The sequence below is a fragment of the Aedes albopictus genome, chromosome 3, assembly GCF_035046485.1.
Source record: "Aedes albopictus strain Foshan chromosome 3, AalbF5, whole genome shotgun sequence".
Taxonomy (NCBI): Eukaryota; Metazoa; Arthropoda; class Insecta; order Diptera; family Culicidae; genus Aedes; species Aedes albopictus.
This window is the reverse complement of record NC_085138.1, coordinates 373,702,377-373,728,859: the sequence shown is the minus strand read 5'-3', so window position 1 is coordinate 373,728,859 and position 26,483 is coordinate 373,702,377. Positions and strand designations below refer to the sequence as shown.

At 39.7% G+C, this 26,483-nt stretch overlaps 2 protein-coding genes across 3 annotated transcripts in view; one reads left to right on the top strand and one right to left on the bottom strand.

Annotated features, from left to right (window-relative positions):
• Nucleotides 1–26,483, top strand: part of LOC109397131 (NADH dehydrogenase [ubiquinone] 1 alpha subcomplex subunit 9, mitochondrial) — a 440,561-nt gene that overhangs the window by 54,672 nt on the left and 359,406 nt on the right. The gene's annotated exons all lie outside the window — the stretch shown is intronic.
• Nucleotides 336–17,316, bottom strand: LOC109409843 (syntaxin-7). Its single transcript, XM_019683326.3, has 5 exons — nucleotides 17,097–17,316; nucleotides 5,312–5,670; nucleotides 5,080–5,245; nucleotides 4,729–5,017; nucleotides 336–1,159 (listed from the first exon to the last, which is right to left on the bottom strand). The coding sequence occupies exons 2-5, from the start codon at nucleotides 5,608–5,610 to the stop codon at nucleotides 981–983; spliced, it is 933 nt and encodes a 310-aa protein (XP_019538871.3). The 5' UTR covers nucleotides 5,611–5,670; nucleotides 17,097–17,316; the 3' UTR covers nucleotides 336–980.

Sequence of the window (26,483 nt, the reverse complement as noted above, 5' to 3'; positions counted from 1 at the left end):
GGAATCATTCTTGACGGAATCCCTGGAGCATTTCCCATAGAATTCCTGGGGGTATTCCTATTAAATGGAATCCCTGGCTTATTTTTGTCTGGGGTCATTCCTGAAAAACGAATAAACGAACACGCGAACGAACGAACGCGTGAACAAACGAACTCGCGAACAAAAGAACGCGGGGACGAACAAACGCGCGAACAAATGCACGAACGAACGAATGCGGAGATGAACGCACGAACGAACGAACGAACTAAAGAACAAACGAATGCACGAACGAACGAGCAAACAAGCTAGAACATACAGAGTCACCCGTTTATGATATTAAAATAAAACGATGGAACAATGATATTCATCATATTTGATCTTTATTAACATTATTGTTTAATATTTCTCAATAAGTCGTAGTAATGATTGTTCGTTCTACAAAATGAAGAATTAAACAGATCGGTTTTAGGTATCATTCGTCTGTAAGACTGGGTTCATTTTCAATACACTGATGATAAATGAATGTAGTTTCATTTAGGCTAATTATCTGATTTTATGTATTTCTACTATGATGCAACACTGACAGTTGTTGAAAAAAATTGAAATATTGTATCCGATTTGCCTACCAAGCGTGAACAAAAATGAAAAAGCAGACATTCACCTAGCAAGTTCGATCTGACCACATTTTGATCCTGTTTGTTTCCCTAACCTAGAATTCGTGCTAGAATAAGTTGGATTCCATGTTGTATAACGATATGAAATCGATTGAATTGAACAACAAAATGAACATCTCGCTTTCTCTTCTTTTATATCAATGATCTCCCTAACCCCACTTCTATACTCAAGTAGAAAAACGCAGATTATTCGAAACTTGTTCTCTAAAGACTATCTATTCATATAATGATAGCATTAACATTTCGATAAAAAATAATAACTCTTACCAACTAAAAACCTCCGAAGCGAAATTATATAGACCACCTCATTCCCGCTAGCAGGTTAGTCTAAGTTTTCAGCCTGGACACGATAATTCCGGTAATGATAACCCCCAATATCACGGCAATGATCAGCAGGATCAGCACTTTGCGGCGGTACCGGTTCTGGTATTCGGCCGCCTTGGCCAGTTCCGTGTGGCCCGATTCCACGTTGCCGACCGTGTGCTCGATGGTGTTCTCGATGGTGTCTGTGTCATGAAAGAAATGGATGAAGTGAAAATTAGAATTCTGTGATTCCCGGAATGAATCTCCCCGAGAATCCCGGTAGAAATCTCCTCGAAATTCCCAGAAATATAATGAGATTCCCGGTAGGAATCTCCTTGAGATTCCCGGTAGGAATCTCCCCGAGAGTCCTAGTTGGAATCTCTTCGAGATTCCCAGTTGGAATCTCCTCAAGATTCCCAGTAGGAATCTCCCTGAGATTCCCGGTAGGAATTTCCCTGAGATTCCTGGTTGGAATCCCAATAGAAATTTCCCTGAAATTCCCGGTAGGAATTTCCCTGAGATCCCCGGTTGGAATCCCGGTAGGAATCTCCCCGAGATTCCCGGTAGGAATCTCCCCGAGATTCCCGGTAGGAATCTCCCCGAGATTCCCGGTAGGAATCTCCCCGAGATTCCCGGTAGGAATCTCCCCGAGATTCCCGGTAGGAAACTCCCCGAGATTCCCGGTAGGAATCTCCCCGAGATTCCCGGTAGGAATCTCCCCGAGATTCCCGGTAGGAATCTCCCCGAGATTCCCGGTAGGAATCTCCCCGAGATTCCCGGTAGGAAGATTCCCGGAAGGAATCTCTCCGAGATTCCCGGTAGGAATCTCCCCGAGATTCCCGGTAAGAATCTCCCCGAGATTCCCAGTAGGAATCTCCCCGAGATTTCCGGTATTAATCTCCCCGAAATTCCCGGTAGGAATCTTCCTGAGATTTCCGGTAGGAATCTCCCCTAGATTCCCGGTAGGAATCTTCCCGAGATTCCCGGTAGGAATCTCCCCGAGATTCCCGGTAGGAATATCCCCGAGATTACCGGTAGGAATCTCCCCGAGATTCCCGGTAGGAATCTCCCCGAGATTCCCGGTAGGAATCTCCCCGAGATTCCCGGTAGGAATCTCCCCGAGATTTCCGGTAGGAATCTCCCCGAGATTCCCGGTAGGAATCTCCCCGAGATTCCCGGTAGGAATCTCCCCGAGATTCCCGGTACGAATCTTCCCGAGATTCCCGGTAGGAATCTCCCCGAGATTCCCGGTAGGAATATCCCCGAGATTCCCGGTAGGAGTCTCCCCGAGATTCCCGGTAGGAAGATTCCCGGAAGGAATCTCTCCGAGATTCCCGGTAGGAATCTCCCCGAGATTCCCGGTAAGAATCTCCCCGAGATTCCCAGTAGGAATCTCTCCGAGATTTCCGGTAGGAATCTCCTCGAGATTCCCGGTAGGAATCTCCCCGAGATTCCCGGTAGGAATCTCCCCGAGATTCCCGGTACGAATCTTCCCGAGATTCCCGGTAGGAATCTCCCCGAGATTCCCGGTAGGAATATCCCCGAGATTCCCGGTAGGAGTCTCCCCGAGATTCCCGGTAGGAAGATTCCCGGAAGGAATCTCTCCGAGATTCCCGGTAGGAATCTCCCCGAGATTCCCGGTAAGAATCTCCCCGAGATTCCCAGTAGGAATCTCCCCGAGATTTCCGGTATTAATCTCCCCGAAATTCCCGGTAGGAATCTTCCTGAGATTTCCGGTAGGAATCTCCCCTAGATTCCCGGTAGGAATCTTCCCGAGATTCCCGGTAGGAATCTCCCCGAGATTCCCGGTAGGAATATCCCCGAGATTACCGGTAGGAATCTCCCCGAGATTCCCGGTAGGAATCTCCCCGAGATTCCCGGTAGGAATCTCCCCGAGATTCCCGGTAGGAATCTCCCCGAGATTCCCGGTAGGAATCTCCCCGAGATTCCCGGTAGGAATCTCCCCGAGATTCCCGGTAGGAATCTCCCCGAGATTCCCGGTAGGAATCTTCCCGAGATTCCCGGTAGGAATCTCCCCGAGATTCCCGGTAGGAATCTCCCCGAGATTCCCGGTAGGAATCTCCCCGAGATTCCCGGTAGGAATCTCCCCGAGATTCCCGGTAGGAATCTCCCCGAGATTCCCGGTAGGAATCTCCCCGAGATTCCCAGTAGGAATCTCCCCGAGATTTCCGGTATTAATCTCCCCGAAATTCCCGGTAGGAATCTTCCTGAGATTTCCGGTAGGAATCTCCCCTAGATTCCCGGTAGGAATCTTCCCGAGATTCCCGGTAGGAATCTCCCCGAGATTCCCGGTAGGAATATCCCCGAGATTACCGGTAGGAATCTCCCCGAGATTCCCGGTAGGAATCTCTCCGAAATTCCCGGTAGGAATCTCTCCGAAATTCCCGGTAGGAATCTCTCCGAAATTCCCGGTAGGAATCTCTCCGAAATTCCCGGTAGGAATCTCTCCGAAATTCCCGGTAGGAATCTCTCCGAAATTCCCGGTAGGAATCTCTCCGAAATTCCCGGTAGGAATCTCTCCGAAATTCCCGGTAGGAATCTCTCCGAAATTCCCGGTAGGAATCTCTCCGAAATTCCCGGTAGGAATCTCTCCGAAATTCCCGGTAGGAATCTCTCCGAAATTCCCGGTAGGAATCTCTCCGAAATTCCCGGTAGGAATCTCTCCGAAATTCCCGGTAGGAATCTCTCCGAAATTCCCGGTAGGAATCTCTCCGAAATTCCCGGTAGGAATCTCTCCGAAATTCCCGGTAGGAATCTCTCCGAAATTCCCGGTAGGAATCTCTCCGAAATTCCCGGTAGGAATCTCTCCGAAATTCCCGGTAGGAATCTCTCCGAAATTCCCGGTAGGAATCTCTCCGAAATTCCCGGTAGGAATCTCTCCGAAATTCCCGGTAGGAATCTCTCCGAAATTCCCGGTAGGAATCTCTCCGAAATTCCCGGTAGGAATCTCTCCGAAATTCCCGGTAGGAATCTCTCCGAAATTCCCGGTAGGAATCTCTCCGAAATTCCCGGTAGGAATCTCTCCGAAATTCCCGGTAGGAATCTCCCCGAGATTCCCGGTAGGAATCACCCCGAGATTCCCGGTAGGAATCTCCCCGAGATTCCCGGTAGGAATCTCCTCGAGATTCCCGGTAGGAATCTCCCCGAGATTCCCGGTAGGAATCTCCCCGAGATTCCCGGTAGGAATCTCCCCGAGATTCCCGGTAGGAATCTCCCCGAGATTCCCGGTAGGAATCTCCTCGAGATTCCCGGTAGGAATCTCCTCGAGATTCCCGGTAGGAATCTCCTCGAGATTCCCGGTAGGAATCTCCTCGAGATTCCCGGTAGGAATCTCCTCGAGATTCCCGGTAGGAATCTCCTCGAGATTCCCGGTAGGAATCTCCTCGAGATTCCCGGTAGGAATCTCCTCGAGATTCCCGGTAGGAATCTCCTCGACATTCCCGGTAGGAATCTCTCGAGATTCCCGGAAGGAATCTCCCCGAGGTTCCCGGAAAGGAATCTCCCCGAGATTCCCGGAAGGAATCTCCCCGAGGTTCACGGTAGGAATCTCCCCGAGATTCCCGGAAGGAATCTTTCCGAGGAGTCTCACGAGATTCCCTGTAGAAGTCTCTCGAGATTCCCGATTGCAATCTCCCAAGATTCCCGACAGGAATCTTTCGAGATTTCCGGAAGATTCTGGAATGTTCCTGTTAGTTCCTTGTACTTCTTAACTCTTCTAAGCCCAAGTAATCTGTCTACGGATGACACTCACCGATAACTTCACTCTGCTGGTGGGTAATGCTGCTCAGTTCCTTCATGATCTGGTTCACGTCCAGTACGTCGGCTTCGATCTGTCGCATTCGTTGCTCCCGCTCCAGCATCATGTCCTGCTCGAACTGTAGATCCCGTTGAATCTGCTGTTGACGCATCGCATCTTGTTGTTGCTGTTGCTGTAGCTGTTGTTGACTGCCCCCATCGCCAAACCCTATCAAGTCCCGATTCAGGTCATCTTGCTCGGAAGCACTCACCAGCAGGACCTGTTTCATCTTTGCGGCGATGACCTGGAAAGGTACTAATTGCGTTGAAACTGTGTGCACAGCCGTTGGAAACGCGTAGACCTTACCTGCTGGCTCTTGGAATACATTTGTACCACATGCGTGAAGTCCGATGTGAGCTTCTCCACCTGGAGTTTCTGTTGCTTATCACCTCGCCTCACCACCACCGTCAATCGCTGTAGATCCTTGCTGGTGGTCGAGATTCTTTGATTCGTTCCGGACTGAACATCATGCCTGAAAAATGATCACACTTCCTTTAGCCAAGCCCCCTCATTTTCCCGCCAAAACTCCCCCGCTTACACTTTATCCCGCAGCGTCTGGTTGTCCTTCGCAGTGCCAACGGTCCGGTTGGCCTTCTCCAGGAACTGCCAGCTCTGCTTCACGAAGATCGTATTGGCGGCGATGGACTCGCTCAGCGAGATGAATTCCGTCGGGCTGAAGCCGCCGAAGTTGTTCGCATCGGTCGACGCCGCCATGCCTGCCGTCGCAGCACTGCTGCTTCTCCCGGTTGCCCCGTAATCGCGTGGACCACTACTACTGCTGCTGCCGGCGGCGCCGCCACTTCCGCTGCGGGATAGGCCCGTCCCTTCGCGTGACATGTGTTGCTAATCCGAACGGATGCACCGAGCTCAGTCAGCGCCGTTGAGCGATTGCGGAAACTGAAATTGATGATTTTCGTGAAAACTTGAGATCGGAGCTCAGAAGTCCAACCTTCCGAATAGACTTCTGATGAATGACATAATCTTAATCAGTAACAAGGAAGAATGTAACAACTTTTTTTTGGTGCATTTTTCACCAGAAGACGGAAGGATGATAACATTTTAATTCGTTGCTTATCCGCGTGGCGTGTGGAGCTGCCGAAAGCAAGAAGTGATAACGGTGAATGACGTGATTCTGTGGGATTCACTGAGATGGTGTTGTCCATAAAGTACGTAAACCATGGTCAGGTCATATTTATCACTCGGGCGTCACTTTGGTAGACTTTTAATTTATACCGCATCTTGGAGATTACATATTTTGTACAAGTCAAACCACCCTCCACAAAATACTCAGTAGTTTATGGACGGATCCTGATGAGAGTTGCTTTGAGTAGTAAAAGCAATGCTTTGATATGTATTTTGTAAATTTGTTGTCGTAGGTTTTGAGGCTATAATTTTATTATAATTATTTGATAATGAAAGAATTTATTCATCACATCTTCACACTTCAATTTTCAATCGATTGCACGACAAATAGATATTCTAGTTTTCAATACTCGATTCCAATTATCTTTTTTAGCACTCTTGGCATCCTCGTTGGTTTCGCTCATGGTTTATCGATTTTCATATAAGATACTTAAGTTTGAAGGTTTGAAATAAACTTTTTGTAATTGCTTTGCGTTTTCCCCTACTTTTCACTCATGGTTACAATAAGGGGACTCACTAAACAGTTTAAATTGCTGCGTAAGCCATGATTTTCTGATTATTTGAAATGTTTCATGAAATTGCGAATGAAATAATCAAAGATTGCCTTGGTGATCGCGACGTTTAAGCGCACTTTCGAGTTCAAAAGGAACCGCTTAAGAAATTTCTTGACTGACTCCTGGTAGAAACTTTCTACAGAGGCTGCCATTTGAATTGTCATTTCTTCGTAGCTGCGTACTACGATCGAAGAAAAACGGTTTCTTGGGCGATTCAGGCAAGGAATTTCCCATGCATCAAAATAGGCCGAAAAAATCCTTCTGAACTGCAAACAGCCCTTTAATCAGAATAAACTTTAATAAGCAGTTTACGCTGTTAAGTGAATCCCCCTAATGATAAAACAGCCTACTTTTCTTCACTAAAACAAAAGTGTCGAAAAGTACAGTAGACGTTCGCTCGGTGCAAACGCTTTAACTGCAATGCTTTTTAACTGCAAGTCCGCTAAGTGCAACAATTTTGCAGTTATCGCACCGCTGTCCGTCAAAATGAAATGTCAACAACGATGCGATGTTTTTGCTTGCACTTTTGTTGCAATGCGATGTTTTTCGAATGTACATTGGCTGCATTCTGCAGCAACTGTGACGTCTGTCAGATGTTTCAGTTACCGTCAAACGGGGTTACTTGCAACAGCGGTGTAACTTGCAACACGATGACATACATTAAATGTGAACTATTTTTACATAATAATGAAAGCTAGTATGCTCCACCATTTCGGTTATCAAAATTATGTGTACCGAAGATCGTTTTAGTGGAAAAAATAATTTTGTTTCTTTGTTTATTGTTTGGCTACACTGTTAAAACGATTTGCTCATTTTATGCCATAAAAACAAGTATGAAAATCGTGCTTAACCTCTCTCCTATAGTAAGTGCGATAAGTTTGATGACCTTTCTTGCAGTTAGGGTACCTAATAGTAAGCTTAGCTAAACGATAAAAGTTTGATAAAGTTATCGACTAAGTAATGTAAAAAATCATTATCATATGCGACGACCACTATGGGGTAACTTGCAACAGTTGAAATTAACAAAACTTTCTATAATTTATTTTCATTTCACGATATTTCAAGTAGAAATAATTGAAATGGATCATTCAATAATTACGTATCGTGCTTATGTTCAAATTTCGACTCAAATTTATCTTTATTTGTACGTAACCTTCAAACAAAGATAAGGACTTCCATATTTTGATATTTTATGATGTTTCACCACGATTAAAGTTTAATTTAGTTTATGGACGATCTTAAAACAATCACCAACAACCATTCTGAACCTAATAGAGTAAATTATTGCACTAGAATGCCCAAATTTAATATTTATAAAGTTGAATGAGTGTTTAAAACATGTTATTTTAGCTAAGTAGCCATACACCACTTCGAACTGAAAATTACCTAAAGATGAATAACTTAACCTTTTCAGCAAATTACATTAAGCATTGTTGACATATTGTAACTAGTACTGAGTCATGAGCTCCACATATATTTAATATTTGTGAGACGTAAAACCTGCTATATATCCTCGCTTATGATAACTATCAACCCTTTAATTAAAAAAAATCATATTTCAGTTGGTTAGTGTATATCTTTTCAAAGCATTTTCCACGCTTTACATCAAAAACTTATAATATGAACAAGAACTAGAATGTAAGAGCAGTTTAATGGTAGCTAACTTAGCTTCATGTCATGTGTTGCAAGTTACCCCACAGATGGGGTAACTTGCATCAAGCATGTATTTTGCATTTCCTGATTAGGTGGCAACGTATTCTGGTAAATCAATTGCTGCATAGTATTCTACTCCTGGTAATTAGTGTACACGATGCTTTACAGTATGTTTCATATGTTTAGATTTTCAATGATATTGCTTCAAAGTCGAAAAGTGTTGCAAGTTACCCCATTTGACGGCATCGAATTTCATTCGGTAAGTGAAACGTAAACATGTTGCAGTTATCGAACGTCTACTGTATTACTTTTCGGCACTCTTAAGAATGCTGAAAAGTAGCACGTTTCGGCACCTTTGCCAAAACCCACTTCTCGATTGCTTTCGCGACTACTGGAGACACAACTGCTGCTTCTACATCCTCTGAGCAGCTCGAATCCGAATAAGGACTATTCAGTTTTGGATTAGGACTGCAGGACAGGCGTAGAAACAGCAGCTGAAGCTACTTTTGCTCTTGCCCATGTTGTGGTATGACGACGACGGGACCTTGCAAATTTCTGACATCTACCCTATCATAGCCTACCTGATCGAACAAAAGCACCACGCTGACGCGCATGAGTGCAGGCACGTGGTGCCTCTGGATACATGTTCGTGTAGCATGGAAATAATATACGGATTGTATATTTTTCGCAATTACAAAAAAAAAACTTTGTATGCACCTCGTTGCAAAACTCCATTTTTTCAGCACTCGTCGTATTTATAATATACGACTCGTGCTGAAAAAATCATCATTTTTCAACTTGTTGCATAAATAACTATCAACAAGGCTATGTAACTATTACCGTAATCCAGGGTCAAATTGATCACTTTAAAACAACTTTTGCGGATAACATCAGTGCCTGTTCAAGTGTTGCCAAAAGAATATGTGTAAAACCAGTACCCTGTGGATCTCCAAAAAACCACTTGACAGAATTTTGTTCAACAAATTTAAACTTTAAGTTAAATAACCCCAAATAGCAAAATATTGGAAAAACCAATTTGGGGCGAAATTGATCAGTATACAATTGAGCATCGGTTGGAAAGAAGAATTTCCATCCCCGCTTAATTTTGCTCATCTAAAACCGAATAACGCGTCTAAAATCTTACAACTAGTGAATTTAATACTTTAAATGCAAAATTAAATTTTGAAATTTCCCCTTAAACGCCTTAAGGTAGGCAATTTCATATGAAATAAGTGATTTTTATCACAATAAATGACTATTTCCTCATAAAATGAACTTTTTATAACTATTTCATGTTCTGATTAGCTGCATAACATCCCAACCAAGGCTCCACAAAAATGTTAAAACAGAGAATTTACGGGAAGTCATATTAGCAATTGATTGTTTAGTAGCAATGATTTCAGCTAAATGAGAAATACATTGCCAATTCCTTGAAAAATAAGGCAAAACTAACTGTTTTCTAAAAAAATAAAAGTTTACACTCATCTCTAGACATCTACGAATCAGATGACGTAAGAAGTTTAAGTTCATTACGGCGTCTAAGAGTTCCTAGTATGAAATTACAATGTAGTACCCGAGTGATCAATTTCACCCCGCTGATCAATTTGACCCCGGTTTACGGTACCTACTTACAACTGAAAACATGAACGAACTTGATTGTGGGAAATTATTATGTATTAAATAATGAGTAGATGATTTGCTTCAGTGTTCCGATACATGTGCTCGTTGTTCAAGGTCCCAAGGTCCAAGGTCGGTCTAGTGGGTAAAATCCGATCGCTATCAACACAGACGAACAGACCAACCCGAATGACGCAACCGAACCAACACGAGAATGGATAGATGTGTAAGAAAGGGGGGGTTTAGTAATAAAGCCACACTGGTGGCAGGAACATCGATTTACATAAGTGGGTGAAGAAAATTGTAAGACTAAGTTTTTTAAATGTAACTAATTTTCAAAATATATTTTAGATCTGATGATGGCTGAATGACAGTAGGCCGAAACGTCATAAATCGTGTTTCAGTGTGTTTATAATCACCGAAAAATATCAACAATTTCCAAATATAAATAAGGGAATTGCCAATCATATGAAAAATTTTAAAATCCTTATAGAGCATTTTTGAAAATTTTGCTAAAAAATTCAGGATTTTTTGATATTTGAACTTATGCCATATATATGAAATCAACTTTAATCACCTAAATTCTCTCCAAACTTTGTTTGCGGGACCCAGAACCATGATTTACTGAAATTGGTGATTTTTATTTCTTTTATTTTTCAACTCATATGAGCATATTTTTGGTAAAAGTACCAAAAATCGTTCATTTTCCAGAAAATCGATGCGTGCAACCTCTAAATATTTTTTGATTGAGTTTTCGTGTATGGAACTATTGTTTCTAAAGCCCTAATCTATCATCCTAGGGGTGAGCAAGTTAACTTGACATTTTTTCTATTTTGGGACACCCTAATATAAATACATCATGTGCGATCAAGGTGCATAGGGCGCTAACTTCATTCGTGCATTAATTCATTGATTGTTTAATTTCTCTTTTAAAATATTATTGACATTATCGCGATATTCATTCTCTACCGAAATAGCACATTCGCGACCTACGCTCAACGAATAATAATCTCATAAACGCATCGGTTTTTCACTAATTTTGTGCCTGAAACGGGTTTTGACACGTTACAAATATCACACAGATGCAGCAAACTCGCGACATAGAAACATGCAATACGTATTGCATCGACGCATCAATTGTTTCATTACTGTACAAATGATTTTTCAATTGAAAAAGTAGCCCATGTTCAACCTTTCGTGTTGGTATAACAATGATAATGCAAAACACTTTTCAAGCGTTTAATAAGATTTTTATTCGACTCGCAATAATTCCTTTACAAAATAATTTAACAAGACCTTTTTCTACTTCTTGTTAAATTCATGTAAAAATTAGCACATGTAACTGTATTATGTGTTTTGCGCTAGTCAAATAAGCGCTTTAGTTTCATCTTACTTCGACTCAGAGTACAGGATGAAAAACACGTGTTTTTTTCATGAACATCAGCTGAATTAATGTGTTGTTCAGTTGTTAACCATAATGTTGTGCTAATTCACCACTGCTGAATAGGAGTCGAAGTTTGATCATTATGAAACCACGAAAAGTTTATGTTTTGATTTGAGCGCTGCAATTCATCATCTCTAGCATGGTGCAGATTGGAATGCATGCGGCTGGCAATTGACGGGTCTCGAGTTCGAATCTTGATTTAGGTGAATTTATGTGTAGTTAATATTTCACAAAAGTTGTTTACAGCATAAGTGCCAATCATAAACTCTCGTGGAAATTGAGAAAAAAAGGATTTTATTTATTTTTGTTCATTTGTGATAGGGTTGAATGACAGCTTTTCTATATAGTTGTTAAACGATTTAACAACAAACAGTTCAGTTTTTGTGTGAACAAAACCCGAACAAAGGTTGGGCCTGAAAATTATCCAAATGTTATTCAGCATCATACTGAATCAATTCGTCGTAAAGGTGTTTGTAAAATGAGTAATAATTACAATCACTGTTAGTTGGAAATACACGCAACCGGAGATTGGCAGATTCTAATACAATGCGGTATGAAACATATACAAATATTGTATTAAGGCTTTGCAAAAACAAAAATTGATAGGTGGCAGTATACCAAAAATTGTATTGGCTTCCTAGAATGGAAAAGGGAAATTTCGCAAGTGTGCGTGTGCTCTGTCGCACTGGCTTCTCATTATTTGTTCTATTTTTAGACTAGTTATGGCAGCAGCGGCGGCATCAATTACCAAAACATGTTTAAAAAGAAATACGGGCGGCGGCGGGAATCGAACCGAGACACTATAATGGTGATACACAGTACCCTGCGCTCTAACCAGCACGGCTTCAACTGCACATGGATGAACAAGAGTCTGAAAGCCATCATTAACAACACAAACGTGGCTTGGTGATGGAAGTGATACAGCAGCCACACATGGGCGCAGAGCCGTATTTACGAAGACAAAACTGTCTAAGCTTAAACTTTAAGTTTTAGACACATATTGTGTTTTAGAAAGTTCCTTTTTAATTGTTGGTTAATTATTGTTATGTTATGTTAAGGTTCGTCTGGTTAAACTGATTCAAAAATCTGCTTTCTAATAATGTTATTTACGATTTCATGATGGATGGCGATGGATCATTTAAATAGAAATTCCACCAATAAGCGGCGCCAGAGCCCAGAGGTCAAGCAAATTTTAAATTTCATTTATCTTAGGACTCTCACCACTTAGAAAGTTGGTGTCTTCGTCAATTTTATTCAGTATTTCAAAGGCTTACAGTTAATGGTCCACTTGTTTCGAAATTTCGTCAGGCGGTGCTAGTTACACATTTGCAAAATCATTCAAAAGCTTGATTTTTTTTTCGTGAAGTAATCAACAATCTGTAAATTTGTTTTCTTTGATCGTGTCTAAGTCAAGTCAAAGGTTTTTCAAAGAGCTATGTATTAGTCTTGAATGTGCGACATTTCATTTCATTCGGTTCACTTAATTCACAGATACATCAATTTTACGAAGAACACTCAAATATGAATTTCTTTACTAGAGTTGCTCCAACTTCATGTAAAGTAATCTAATCCAGCCCAAATTTGCACCGTTTATAGCTAACTAGCTGAGCAACTGACAGGTAAAATTTGAGAATATTTGATGTACTTTAGAAAAAGTTACAGCTTGCTGAATATATTCAAATTAATTAATAAATGCTTCAAATAATTTGCAACTAGCGCCGACTGCTGGAAGAACCTTGAACCAATCAGCTAATCAACTGAGAGGCCTTAACCAACCTAACAACATCACCGAAGTCATCAACATCTAAGTGATCAGAGTCCTGAGATATATATGGAATATAAGATATGTTTGCTCACTAGCGCCGCCTAGTCGTGAAATTTTGAATTTTTAACGGCCCATCATTTGTTAGTTCTTGACCAGCCAAATAATATTGCCGAAGACACCAACTCTCTAAGTTATTAGGATCATGAGATATTTGGTATAAATATTTTATCAGCGTTACGTCTGTTTGTCTCTGGTATGACAGATATTACAGACAGCAAGACGTAGCACTTGCGAAATTTCCATACCGTATATCTTAGCACCATGATCACTTAAATATTCGGTGCATTTGGCAAAGTTGTAAGGTCAGCCAAGGTCTTACTGGTGACGGGCCGTTTGATTCAAAATTTCACCACTAGGTAGCGCTGACGATAAATCAATTTTTATATTCTATATATCTCAGGACTTTGATCACTTAGAAAGTTGGTTTCTTCGGCAATGTTGTTTGGTTTATTAAGGCCTTTCAGTTGATTAGCAGATTGGTTCAAGATTCTGCCAGTAGACGGCGCTAGTTGCAAATTTGTAGAAGCATGAAACTTTTACTTATTATCTCGAAAAGATTCAGCAAGCTGTAACTTTTTATAACGTGTAGGGAAAATTTTCAAATTTAATCTGCTAGTGCTAGTTACACAACTAATTAGCTATGAATGATACAAATTTGAGCTCGATTGGATAGTTTTACATGAAGTTAGAGCGACTCCAGTAAAATGTTTCGTATTTGAGTATTCTTAGTTAAACTGCTATATCTCATGATTAAGTGAACCGAATGAAATTAAATTTTGCACATTCATGACTAATAGCTCTTTGAAAAACCTTTGACTTGACTTAAATACGTTCAAAGAAAACAAAATCACAGCTTTTTGATTACTTAACGAAAAAAATCACTCATTTGCATAATTTTGCAAATGTGTAACTAGCGCTTCCTAGTGGCGAAATTTCGAAACAAGTGGACCATTAACTGTAAGCTCTTGACCTACCAAACAATTGTCGAAGACACCAACTTTGTATGTGACCAGAGTTCTGAGATGTATGAAATCTAAAATTTGCTTGACCTCTAGTGCCGCCTAGTGGTATAACAAAAGCATGCTAAATTTTATAAATTTCCTAAAACATTTTTAGCAAGTTGTAACCTTTTATAATGTCCACCAAAACTATTCAAATTTTGATTACTGGTTCCTCAACGAGTTGAATATAATTGGTACAAATTTGGGCCTTATTGATTAATTCTACACGAAATTAGAGCCCTTCTAGTAGAATACCCATTATTTGACTTACGTTTATCATATTATTGTACCTTAGGATTAAGCGAACTGAATTAAATTAAATTTTGAAAGTTTATGACTAATGTATTGGTCTTCAAGTACCGTTGGACTCGACTAAAATATGTCCAAAGGGAAAAGAAGTTGCAATTTATTGAAAACTTTTCGAAAAGTTCTAATCATTTGAATGTTTTTTTTGCAAATTTACTACAACTTTGTAGAACATTTTGAAATTGAATAGAAAATAATTAATCAGCAGATTTTCGGATAAGCCACATTTGAGTGACTGTACTCATTTCTCAATACAATGCAAAAAAAAAATGACGGAACTTGGAAGAAACATTTTTGTCTTCGTAAATACGACTCTAGACCCATTGTGCACTGAAAAGCCCGCATCCGGCAGTGTGCTGTTTGCAAGTGGAAAATTCCTAGTAGACAATAGCACGCGAAGCTAATCGGCGAAGCGTAAGTTATTTTTAGACGCAACCCGGTTAAACTTCTCGGGTTTGAATAGAGGTGTTTGTGTGTAGTGGTATGGAACCTATGGAACCGTGTAGCGCATCTTAATACAACAAATGGATTATGATTTATCACATTTTCTGTACGTTTTTAATCATGTTTTTAATACATAAATTGGTAGTAAAGGCATATCTCAATTTTTGGTAGCTTTTCTTGTTTTGCGTGTACCCGGCGGAATTTCTGATGAAATCTCTGTGTGAATTTCTGCAGGAATATCTGCAAGAATGTCTTATAAGAATCTATCTATGAGGGCGTCGATGAGTCGCTGACCTCACCTAAAGTTGTTGTCATATCATCACAACCTTTCCTATCCTCATAACGGAGAAGATGGGTGTGGCCGGCAATGGAAGTTCTCATGTATTTTTTACTTCAACCTCTAGTTGGATAGCTGTTCCATCCCAAACAGCATTCCATAAGCAATTAGAATAGGAGTATTAAAATTTTAACATGTCAACTTTCAGTGCAATCTACGAATTACTCCGTTACCACGCAACGCAACGCAACGCAACATCCTAAAAAGTCGATAGTTTATGCAAAATCTAACACAATTGGCATTGAAATCCTTAAAAATTCTTCAAATATATTCACACAATTGATTTACGCCAATAGTTCTTCCACTGAAAGAGAATTGTAGCGTCCTTAGTGGTTAAAGGACATCGATCCCATAGTGAACTTCACCCCGCTGATCAATTACATATCTCCCAGATTAGGGTGCACTATGGGGCGGCTCCATACAAACAGGCGGCCAAAATATTTTCGCGTCAATTTCATAATGTCTTGCTCCTATTCGTAGGGTTTATGCCTGAAAAATATGAAAAACATGTTGAACAGCTTGTTTTAACACGACAGTTTCAAACAGCGTGAAATTATAAGGATATTGCATACTTTTAGGCGTTTAAGGATTTCTGTTACTGTTTACAAAATGTATTCCAATTCTTTAAAACGTGATTCGCTAAGAGATTCAAGACCAGATTGAAACTGCACTATGATTGATCCTCCGAGAAAAGTGGTCATGACAACCAAATGTTTCCTCAGAGGTTTTTAATGGCCAATTTGGAGATTTTATACAGCAATATCTCAATCATCGTCGACAACTTGATTGGAATTGCAGAATAGCAGCTAGTAGCAGCCAAATTTGATTTTAATGTCTCCCAGCGATTCTAAACAAAGACATAGAAGTAGTCCCGAAGCGAAACTTTGCGAAACTTTTTTCGTATGGAACGGTTTGTATGGGGAAAATTTGATTTTTTTAATGTAGCACCATTTAATACTTTTACAATCAACCTTTCAACGTCTGATATATCATTCGACAGGTTTATAAACAACCTTCAAGAATCTGCTTTAAAAGTTCAACTTTTCTTATTTAGGCCGAAGAAATGCAAAGTTAAACATTTCATTCATTTTATCAAAAAACGCCAATGGTCTCATTCAGCTGCCAATATCTCGATAAGTTTAGGGATTAGCAAACTAATATTCTAGGGTTTACTGGTCCATTTGATCTACTTTCAACTACCGAACCTAAATCTCAAATTGAATAAAGTCGATTTTCGATTTTTGGCAACCTGAATCCCCTTAGTGGGGTGGTTGAGTTAAATTGTATATCGGGTTCAGTATCAACATTAGAACTATCGAAGTTCACCTTTAGAGTTTTGTGAACATGATATTAAATTTCTTTTTTATATTTGATTTAGATTTACCGAACCTAAATCTCAAATTGAATAAAGTCGATTTTCGATTTTTGGCAACCTGAATCCCCTTAGTGGGGTGGTTGAGTTAAATTGTATATCGGGTTCAGTATCAACATTAGAACTATCGAAGTTCACCTTTAGAGTTTTGTGAACATGATATTAAATTTCTTTTTTATATTTGATTTAGATTTAGTTATTAGTCAAATTCCATTATTTTCATATCTATCAACCATATTAATCGAAATGTTATGATTTCTCTTCTTCACAGAAAGCTATTCACATTGCACTACTCGATTGTAAACCCGTCATAAGCGTAACCTGATACACTGCGTAGTAGGGTCCTTGGAATTAGAGACAAGGCATATGCCATCATCACCAGGCAGCTAATCTGCACATTTTGACCGGATGGTCAACATGTTCATACAATTAAAATCACCGTACACTCCACGTCCTACATGATGGATTGCTCGTACATCATATACATAGTATGCGTATCAAAGATTTAGCACACAATGAGTCAGATCAAATTCTATTCATCGAGTTTGGTGGTTGGTGCAATTGCACTCTCAGAAGCTCCTCTATCGCCAGCTCGAAAAACTTGAAACTGGAAATTATTCTACTTACACAAATCAAACTAGAAACTTTTCACCACCAATCACTTGTCGAGGTTTCAATGTAGAACCAAAGCACCTAAAAGTTCACAAATTACTCCCAAAACCGTAGGAAAATTGAGCAGATGCGAAACACAGAGGCACACGCCTAGTACAATTTTTACTTTGTCGTCGAGTTCGATCACTGACTGGGCTTCCTTGCTTCGCTATCTGGCAGTCTGTCAGATATGACGACTCAAACGAATGCGGACTCTGCTCTGCTGTGCGAATGAGTGTTTCAGAGTTGTTTTGTTATTGCAGCTATCCCTCTCATTTTTTTTTTGTTTCAGCCACTTGTTTATGTTTTTGTTTTTTTTTTGTTTTCGATCGTTCCATTTAGGAAGTGCAGTCAAATGTAATTTTATAACATCTTAAACTTTTTTATTTTTTTTAAGTTTTCCTATATAAGCCTTCTTATGTTTCGTGGATTCTAATTATTTTCAGTATTTAATCATACATTTATACATTATATTATACATGTATGACTCAATTATAGTTTGACCGAAAATTCAATTAAATAATTTAAAATTTTTTTGTAGAGGATTTTCTTCAAACTTATTGAACTTCTGCTCCAAGAACTGCTGAATTCCTTGTTTGCATAAGTAACTTTCGTGGAAAGGAAATACTTTGAAAATGTTTAAAATAGGTGCAATCTTTTATCACAAAGTAATGAAATAAGAAAATAACTATTAACGAAAACGTGGAAGTTAGTGAACATTCCTTCCTCTCAAACAAACAAAAAATAAATTGAATAAAAGTTACCTATAAACTACTAGAATTTGATTGAAAAGCCATTTACTTTTTCCGTCACTTTTTTCGTTAATTTTAACTTAAAATTTGTTCTTCTCATAGTGGTTTTTATTACAATCGGACGTTCTCTAGGTTTGGCATCACTTTTCAATCTGTTTGTATTGGTTTCTCGCTCTGTCTCGAGCAACATTAAGCAAAAGTTGTAAACGAGACGACTAGATGTACGTACATTCGTCATCTCTAGCAGAAGTATACAAGAAAGAAAAGAAAAATGATGGCAATATATGGTCAGCTGATGCAATGTTTTCGTGAGAAGTTTGTACTCACTGTGTGAGAGAGGGCAGATTCGTATCGTTCGAGCTAGGTTCGAGTCGAGTAGGAAGATAAGATATACTGTATTCAAAATCGAGTAGTTATGAACTCACTGTTTCATAAGTCTTTACTTCCTATATTTATTCAGACTGGTGATTTGGTTGTTATGTTTAGTTTTTGTCGTTTAAATTAAGGATACCTTTTAACCATTAAGAAATATCTATTAAATAGACCACAACGTTGTTAGAAGGTGCTCCTATAGTTTTGTGGTATCTGTAACTCTTGAAGCCATAAATAGAACGCAACCAATTCAATACAAATTGAAATTCACGTGATTCCATATGGCAATTTCTAAATTTTCAGCCTAATTGGTCCAGAAGAAACCTTGCACCATATCGTCAAACCTGGCCATTAAGGCGAAACTGGATCCATTTCCAAACTTTTTGGTTTTTGATTTTTTATTAAATAACGAATCGATATTTTGAACAAAATTTCACTAAAAAATGGTTTCTGCAAAAACGAAAAACATTTTCTACAGCGTAAAAAAATCAGAAGATACCCTGATCCATACTCTACATGTGCACGAAAACTGATTTTAAAAATATTGCTTCGTTAGTTAATAAAAAAAAACAAAAACCAAAAAAATGAGGAAATGCTTCCAGTTTCGCCTTAAGTATGAAAAACGATCTAGCGGTGTTCTATCAATTTCATATGAAAGGCCTACAGACATTTATTGCTACATATTGAAGCAAAATCCTATTAAGAACATTATTTAATATTGCTTGAGAAGAATGAAGCATGAACGAAATTTTTGCACATATCATAAATAAATAATTGGAGAAATTATTTGACGAGTTTCTGAAACAATTAATGGATGAGTTTCGTAGATAGTATAGCATAGCATAGAATGAATACTTCCACAAATCTTGGATGGAGTTGCAAAGTTGAATATATCCATTGATATTGCTGATGTCGCTACTATCTATTATGTCATAGACCAACTCAATTCCATACACCTGGCCAAGTCCTTGCAAGCATTTCTATTTTATTAATCCAATCATCAACTTATGTCGAATTCGTTTTTGAACCTGGGTTGGAACTGGATCGGCGGAAAATGTGTAAACAAACAACGTCAAACAAACTTTAGTACAAGCGAAACCGAAGTCGGGTTGGGGTTGAAACTGTGATCTGATCCAGTTCCAACCCAGGTTGGAACTGAATCAAAAACGAAAACGACATTAGAAAGAGCCCAGAACTGATCTGGTGGGGGTCCGTTTGGCGCGCCGGAAGAAGCACACTGATGATAATCTTCGCAACTAGCCTCAGCCGTATCAAAATTTTATGACATTAAGAAAATGTCATCGTGAAAAATTCGGTTTCTGAATTCAATCGGTCATATTCCCTCGCTAATAGCGCAACCATTTGAATAAAAACTAGCGGATACGAAAAAATGACAGCAAGAAAAATTTACACTCCCGTACACGCTCTCGGACTCCTGCGATCTCTCCTACTTTATTCCTCCGTAGATTCTCATTAAATTCTTACCTCGTGTTTTCCTTTTTTATCAACGTGTATCTTAACACAAGTTCTTCCTTGAATTTATAAAGTTTTTTTTCCGCCCAAGGTTTCTGCAGAAGTTTTTTAAGGGGTCTTTGTATAAGTACCTCCGGGATTCTTCCCAGAGGTTTGGAGATCATAAATAATGCCAGTAAGGAAACATTTCGAGAAAAACACCTGGAACTCCTGGAAACTATTGAAGAAATATCGGGGAGTTGCGTTCGAGGAGAATCCCTTAAAAAAATCTCAGGAGGATCACTGCTAGAAATCCTGTTAACAACTACGAGGAATAGCTCAGTAGCAGTTTCAGCAGAAATCTCAAAAGGCAATCCGGAGAAAATTTATTTATCTTTAGAAAATATCTCTGCTGAAATTCGTGTATGATTTCCGGGAGAAATTCTTGAAGGAAGCACACGGAAATTTCGGAAACTTATAAAAGAGGTTACTGGAGAAACTTTGAAAGAAATCTCGGAAGGAACTACTGCAGAAAAGTCTTGAAAAACTGCATTAGAAATCCTTGCAGGAGCTCTATTAGATATCCCAGAAATAACTGGAGAAATCTCTCAGGTAATAAATTATTATGCACCCTTAGCAAATTTGTACCGACTAGCTTTAATAACTAAACGCAATACGATGAAATTGAATATAGTAACATTATATTCTAAAACCATTATTTAACCCTTCAGCAGTCACGATGTTGTATATTATACAATATGTTAAAAAAGCTGAACTCTTTTGGAAATTACGAACTCTTTTGACGAATTCCTGGTGCAATCCCTGGAAGATTTCCTGGATTAATCCCGAAAGAAACACCTGGATGAATCCCTGGAGCAATTTCTACAGGAATGCCTGGTGAAAGCCCTGTAGAATCCCTGATGGAATTCCCGGAGCAATCCCTGGAAGAATTTCTGAAAGTTTACCTGGAGGAATTCCTGCATAAATTATGGAGGAATACTAGAGAAATATCTGAAGACATCTCATGAGGAAATCTTAGACGAAAACCTAGATAAATTTCTGGAGGATATTCTGGAGAAATTCCTGGAGGAATTCTGAGAGGAATTCCTAAAAAAAATCAGAAGAAAACTCTTGAGGAAATCTTAGAGAAATTTCAGAAGAAATCCTTGGAGGAATTCTTGGAAAAATCCCTGAAGAAGAATGCTGGAGGAACCCCTAAAGCAATTCCTGGAAAAATCTTTAGAAAGAATCCTGGAGAAGCTTCTGAACAAATTCCTGACGAAATTCCTGGAAGAATTCTTGTATAGGACCTAGCACGAATTCCTGGAGAAATTTCTTGGATGAATTCTTGATGCAATCCCTGGAAAAAATCATGGAGAAATCTCCAGAGGAATTCTGGGAAGAATTGCTGGACGAATATCTGAAAAAATCCCTAGAGAAATTCCAGGAGGAATTCCTGCAAAAACCCTTGGAGGAATTTCTGAAGGATTCCCTGGATGAATCTCTGGGAATATCCCTGGAACAATTCGTGGAGAAATCCCTGGAAGAATCACTGAAGCAATTGGGTAGTTTAGTGAACCAAATATAGATATTTTCTATATCCTAATAGAAAGAGCTCATTTTTTTTTTGAGTACAACGTGATTTTATTGCGTTCCAATACCTTTGTTTTGATGGTTAAATAAACAAAACAGTTTTTATTTTTGTGGATAGAATGACAGTTCAATGACAAAAAAAATTCCTCATACAAACTTTATATGCATTTTAAAAATAGTTCCCGGGCATCAAAAATGATGAAATTTTGGATTTCAACCAATTTTTGGACGTAGATTCCGATTATGGAATAATCTGGACACCCCTAAAGAACTCAATTCCTGGACGAATCTCTGGAGGAATTCCTGGAGGAATGCCTGAAAAAATCCTGATAGTATTCCTTGAGAATTTCCTGGAGGAATCTCTGAAGAAATTCCTAGAGGGTTTCCTGAAGAGATTTCTGGAGGAATTGCTGAGATAGTTTCTGGATGATGTCCAGGAGCAATTTCTGGAGAAGTTCCTAGATGAATTCCTGAAAAAAAAAATCTATGGTATTTCCTGGAGGAATTCCTGTAAAAGTTCCTGGAGAAATCCCTGGATAAAATCCTGGAGGAATGCTTGGAGGAATTGCTAGAGGTATGCCTGTGGAAATTGCTGGAGGAACCTCTAGTTCAGTAAATTTTGAAAGAATTACTGCATGAACTTCTAGAGGGATCTCCAGAGGAATTCTACTTCTATTACTGTTATTTTTCTTTTTCTGAACAAATCTCTTGAGAAATTCCTGGAGAAATTTCTGGAGGAATTCCTGGAGAAATCCTCGAAGGAATTCCTGAAGGAATCCTTGGGGAAATCCTTGAAAAAATTCGTGGAGAAATTCCTGGATTAAATCCTGGAGGAATGCCTGGAGGAATTCCTAGAGGTATTCCTGTGGGAAGTGCTGGAGGAAGCCATGATGAAATTCCTGGAGGAATTTCTGGAAGAACTCTTGAAATAATTACTGAATACGTTTCTAGAGAAATCTCTAGAGGAATTCTGGGAGATTTCTATTATTTTTCTATTTCTGAAAAAATCCCTTGACAAAATCCAGAAGGAATTTGTAGCGGAAGTTTTGGAGGAATTGCTGGAGAAATCCTCGAAGAAATTTCTGAAGGAATCCCTGGCGGAATCCTTGAAGAAATCCCTGGAGGAATCTCTAGAGGAATACCAGGAGGAATCTCTGAAAAATAGCTGAATGTATTCCCGGAGAATTTCCTGAAAGAAATCCTTAGAGGATTTGCTGGTAGAATCCTGGAGGAATCTTTGGAGGAATGCTTGCAACAATTACTGGATGAATTTCTGGGGGTATCTCTAGAGAAACTCTGTGAGCAGTTTCTGAAAAATCCCCTGAGAAATTCTTGGAGGAATGTCCAGAAAATTTCCTGGTGACACTTCTGGAGAAATCCTTGAAGGAATTTCTGAAGGAATCCCTGAGGGAATCTTTGGAGAAGTTCGCGGAGAAATCCCTGGTAAAATTCCTGAAGAAGTTCCTTGAAGAATTTTCAGCGGAATTCCTAGAGGAATCCCTGCAGCAGTTCCTGGAGGAAAATCTGGAAGAATTCTTGGAGAAATTTCTGAAAAAATATAGAAGGTATTCCTAGAGATAATTCTGAAAGAACTTTTGAAGAGTTTCCTGGATGAATTGCTGACATAATTTATGATGGAATTTTTTTATTATTTCCTGGTGAAATTCCTAGAGAAATCCCTGAAGAAATTCGTGGAGGAATTTCTCGATGAGACCCTGGAGACATTCCTGGATGAAATCCTGGAGGAATGCCTGCATGAATTTTTGGAGGTATCCCAGGAAGTATTCCTGAAGCAATCCCAGGAGAAACTCCTGGAGGAGTCCATGAAGCAATTCCTTGAGGAATCTCTGTAAGAATTCAAGGAGCAATCCCTAGAAGAATGCCTGAAAAAATTCCTGGAAGAATGCCTAGGAGAATTTCTGGTGAAATTTTTGAAGAAATTTTTTCCTGAAGTAATTCCTGAAGAAATCTTTGGAGGAATTACTGAAGGAGTCTCTGGAAAAAATCCCTTGAAGATTTCCTGGATAAATTTCTGTAGAAATTCCTAGTGGAATTCTTGGAAGAATCCTGGAAGCAATTACTAGAGGAAGTCTTGAAGGAATACATTGACGAAACCCTGGAGGATTTCTTGGAGGAATCTCTGAAACAATTCTTGTATGAATTCTTGGAGGGATCCCTGGAAGATATACTAGAGAAATGCCTGTAGGAATAACCCCGAAAGAAATCTCCAGAAGAACTCCTGGAGAAATCCCAAGAGGAATTTCTGGCGGAATTTTTAGAGGAATTTTCAGAGAAATTCCTGGAGGAATTTTCTGAAAAAAATCCTGGAAAAATTCCTAGAGGAATTAACAGTCCCTGGAGGAAATACTGAATTAATTCCTGAAGGAGTTCCTTTATGAATACAAGGTGTGGAGCGGACCTGGTGTGATGGTTAGAACACTTGACTACCACGCCGAGGACCTGGGATCGAATCCCACTCCCGACACACTCACAAACATGTGAGTTCTTCCTTCGGAAGGGAAGTGAAGCGTGGGTCCCGAGATGAACTAGCCTAGGGCTAAAAACCTCGTTAATACAGATAAAAAAAGAATACTAGGAAGAATTGCTGAAGGAATCCTGAGAAGAGTTCCTGGGAGGTTCTTTGGAGGAATTTTTAAAATAAGTTGTTCCAGAAAGAAACACAGAAGAGATTCCCAAGTTATGCCCTGCAGACATTCTTGGAGGAATTCCCGGAGGATATCCTAGAGGAATGCCTGTAGGGATTAACGGAGGAATCTCTAGAAGAATTCCTGGAGGAATATCTGGAGGATTCTCTGGAGGTATTTCTGAAGGAATTCCTGGAATAATTCCTGGAGCAATCTCAGAAGAAAGTCGTGGAGGAATCCCTTGAGAAATTCCTGGAGGAATCCCAGGAATAATTCCAGAGAAAATGGCAGATGGAATCCTTGGAATAATCCTGAAGGAATTCTAAGAAGAGTTCGTGGAGCAACTCTTTGAGGAATCCCTGTAGCAGTTCCTGAAGGAATCCCAGAAACAGTTCCTAGAGGCACTCCTAAGGAAATCCCTAAACAGTCCCTGGAGGAAGAACTGGATTAATTTCTGGACGAATTCCTGGAAGAAATCCAAGAGGAATTCCTGCAGGAATTCTTAAGTGTTCCTGGGCGAATCCTTGGAGGAATTTTTAAAATAATACCAAGAGTTGCTCCTGAAAGAAACACAGAAGAAATTCCCTGGAGGAATTCCTGAAGGAAATCCTGGAGGACCTATTACCTAGAACCTATTAGGACAGATCGGTGAAGTACTAGATTTGTAGTAATGAGCTGAATTTTAGTATGGTGAGAAGATAAATTCTCCGTTTCTGCAATAAAATAGTGCAAAAAGCGTGGGTATTATGGTTCCTTGCCTAATTTGATGCAGTTTGAGCAAAACTTTGGGCAACAGTGTTGTAGTTTTCTCCATTTCTTGCAACATAAACAACATAGTTATCCAAAGTTTTGCTCAAACAGCTTCAAAGGAATCGTAATACCCACGCTTTTTGCACCTTTTCATTGCAGAAACGGAGAATTGACCTTCCCACCATACAAAAATAGGAAGCAATCAGTGAAGTACTAGATTGAAAGTAGTGAGCTGGATTTTTGTATGATGAGATGATCAGTTCTTCATTTCTGTGATGAAATGGTATAAACAGTGTAGGTTGTATGATTTCCTGACTAATTTGATGCTATTTGAGCAAAAGTTTGGGTAACTGTGTTGTTGTATTATTTATTTCTTGCAACTTCAACAACACAGTTACCCAAACTTTTCCTCAAACAGCATTAAATTAGGCAAGAAACCATATAACCTACGCTGTTTATACCATTTCATTACAGAAATGGAGAACTGATCATCTCACCATTCAAAAATCCAGCTCACTACTTTTAATCTAGTACTTCACTGATTGCTTCCTATTCAGCTCATTACTACAAATCTGGGGCACGTTCGGTGCCCCATTCCTAAAGAAATCCCATGAGGAATCCCGGAAACAACCCCATGAGGAAATTCTTTGGAAATCCAAGGAAAGCGTTCTTAACAAACTCCTGGGAGAGTTTCTGTAGGAAAAAAATATGAAGGAATCCATGTCTGCAATATTTTTTGGACGAATTATTGTTGGAATCTTTGTATGGACACCCAAAAGAATGTATTGTACAATGTTTTAAGGAACTCCTGGATTAGTTTTTAGTCAATCCCTGGTAAAATTTCCTGTAAGGGTTTCTGGAAGATATTCCTACTGAAATACTTCAGATTATTCCAGACTAAATTAATGGAGCAATCTCTAGTAAAATTTTTGAAGGAACATATGGAGTAATCCCTGAAGAAATCTCTGAAACAACACTTGCAAACATACCTGAAAGAATTTCTGTTCACATTCTTTTGGGAATCCCTGGAGGAATCCTCGAAAAAAGGACTGGAACAATCAATGGAGGGACCTCCATAGATATCCCAGGAGAAATTCCCGGAGGAATGTCTGGTGAAACCCATAGAGGAATTCTTGAAAAAATCTCTGAAGCAATCCATGATGGAATCACTGAAGGAAGCTATGGACAACTTCCAGGAAGAATTCGTCGATGCATCCTTGCAGAAGTATCAGTGAAAATTTCTGAAGGAATCATGGGAGGAATACTTGAAGCATTTCTTGGAACAAAGCCTGAAACAATCACTATCGGAACCTTGCAAGATGCCCGAAGCATGGACTCTACGTGCAGAGGGTCAACGCGCCCTTGGAGTTTTCGAACGGAAGGTGCTGCGTACCATCTATGGCGGAGTGTAGATGGAAGACGGGACTTAGAGAAGGCGAATGAACCACGAACTGCATCAACTGCTGAGAGAACCTCGAAAATTGGGAGGCTACGGTTGGTGGGTCACGTTATCGGGATGTCGGATAGCAACCCGACTAAAATGGTTCTTGAGAGCCATCGGTACAAGAAGACGTAGTGCGCAGCGAGCTAAGGTGAGTTGATCAAGTGGAGGACGATTTGCGGACCCTTCGCAGAGTGCGGAACTCGAGACACATGAAGCCATGGACCGAGTAGACTGGAGACGAATACTATGTACTGTACGGCAGAGGTCACTCAGGCCTTAGTCTGACCGGTAAGGTAAGGTAAGCTATAAGTTGTTACTTTCAGTTTCTGCTATCACTTCAGTGTTCATCGGCCCT

Bases quoted from the DNA above. Each gene is read 5' to 3' on its own strand.
- LOC109409843 (XM_019683326.3), bottom strand. From the start codon at position 5,610: ATGTCACGCGAAGGGACGGGCCTATCCCGCAGCGGAAGTGGCGGCGCC. The intron at 5,246-5,311 runs GTAAGCGGGGGA...ATCATTTTTCAG, and splicing joins CAGACGCTGCGGGATAAAGT to GCATGATGTTCAGTCCGGAA. The intron at 5,018-5,079 runs GTAAGGTCTACG...GTACCTTTCCAG, and splicing joins TGTATTCCAAGAGCCAGCAG to GTCATCGCCGCAAAGATGAA.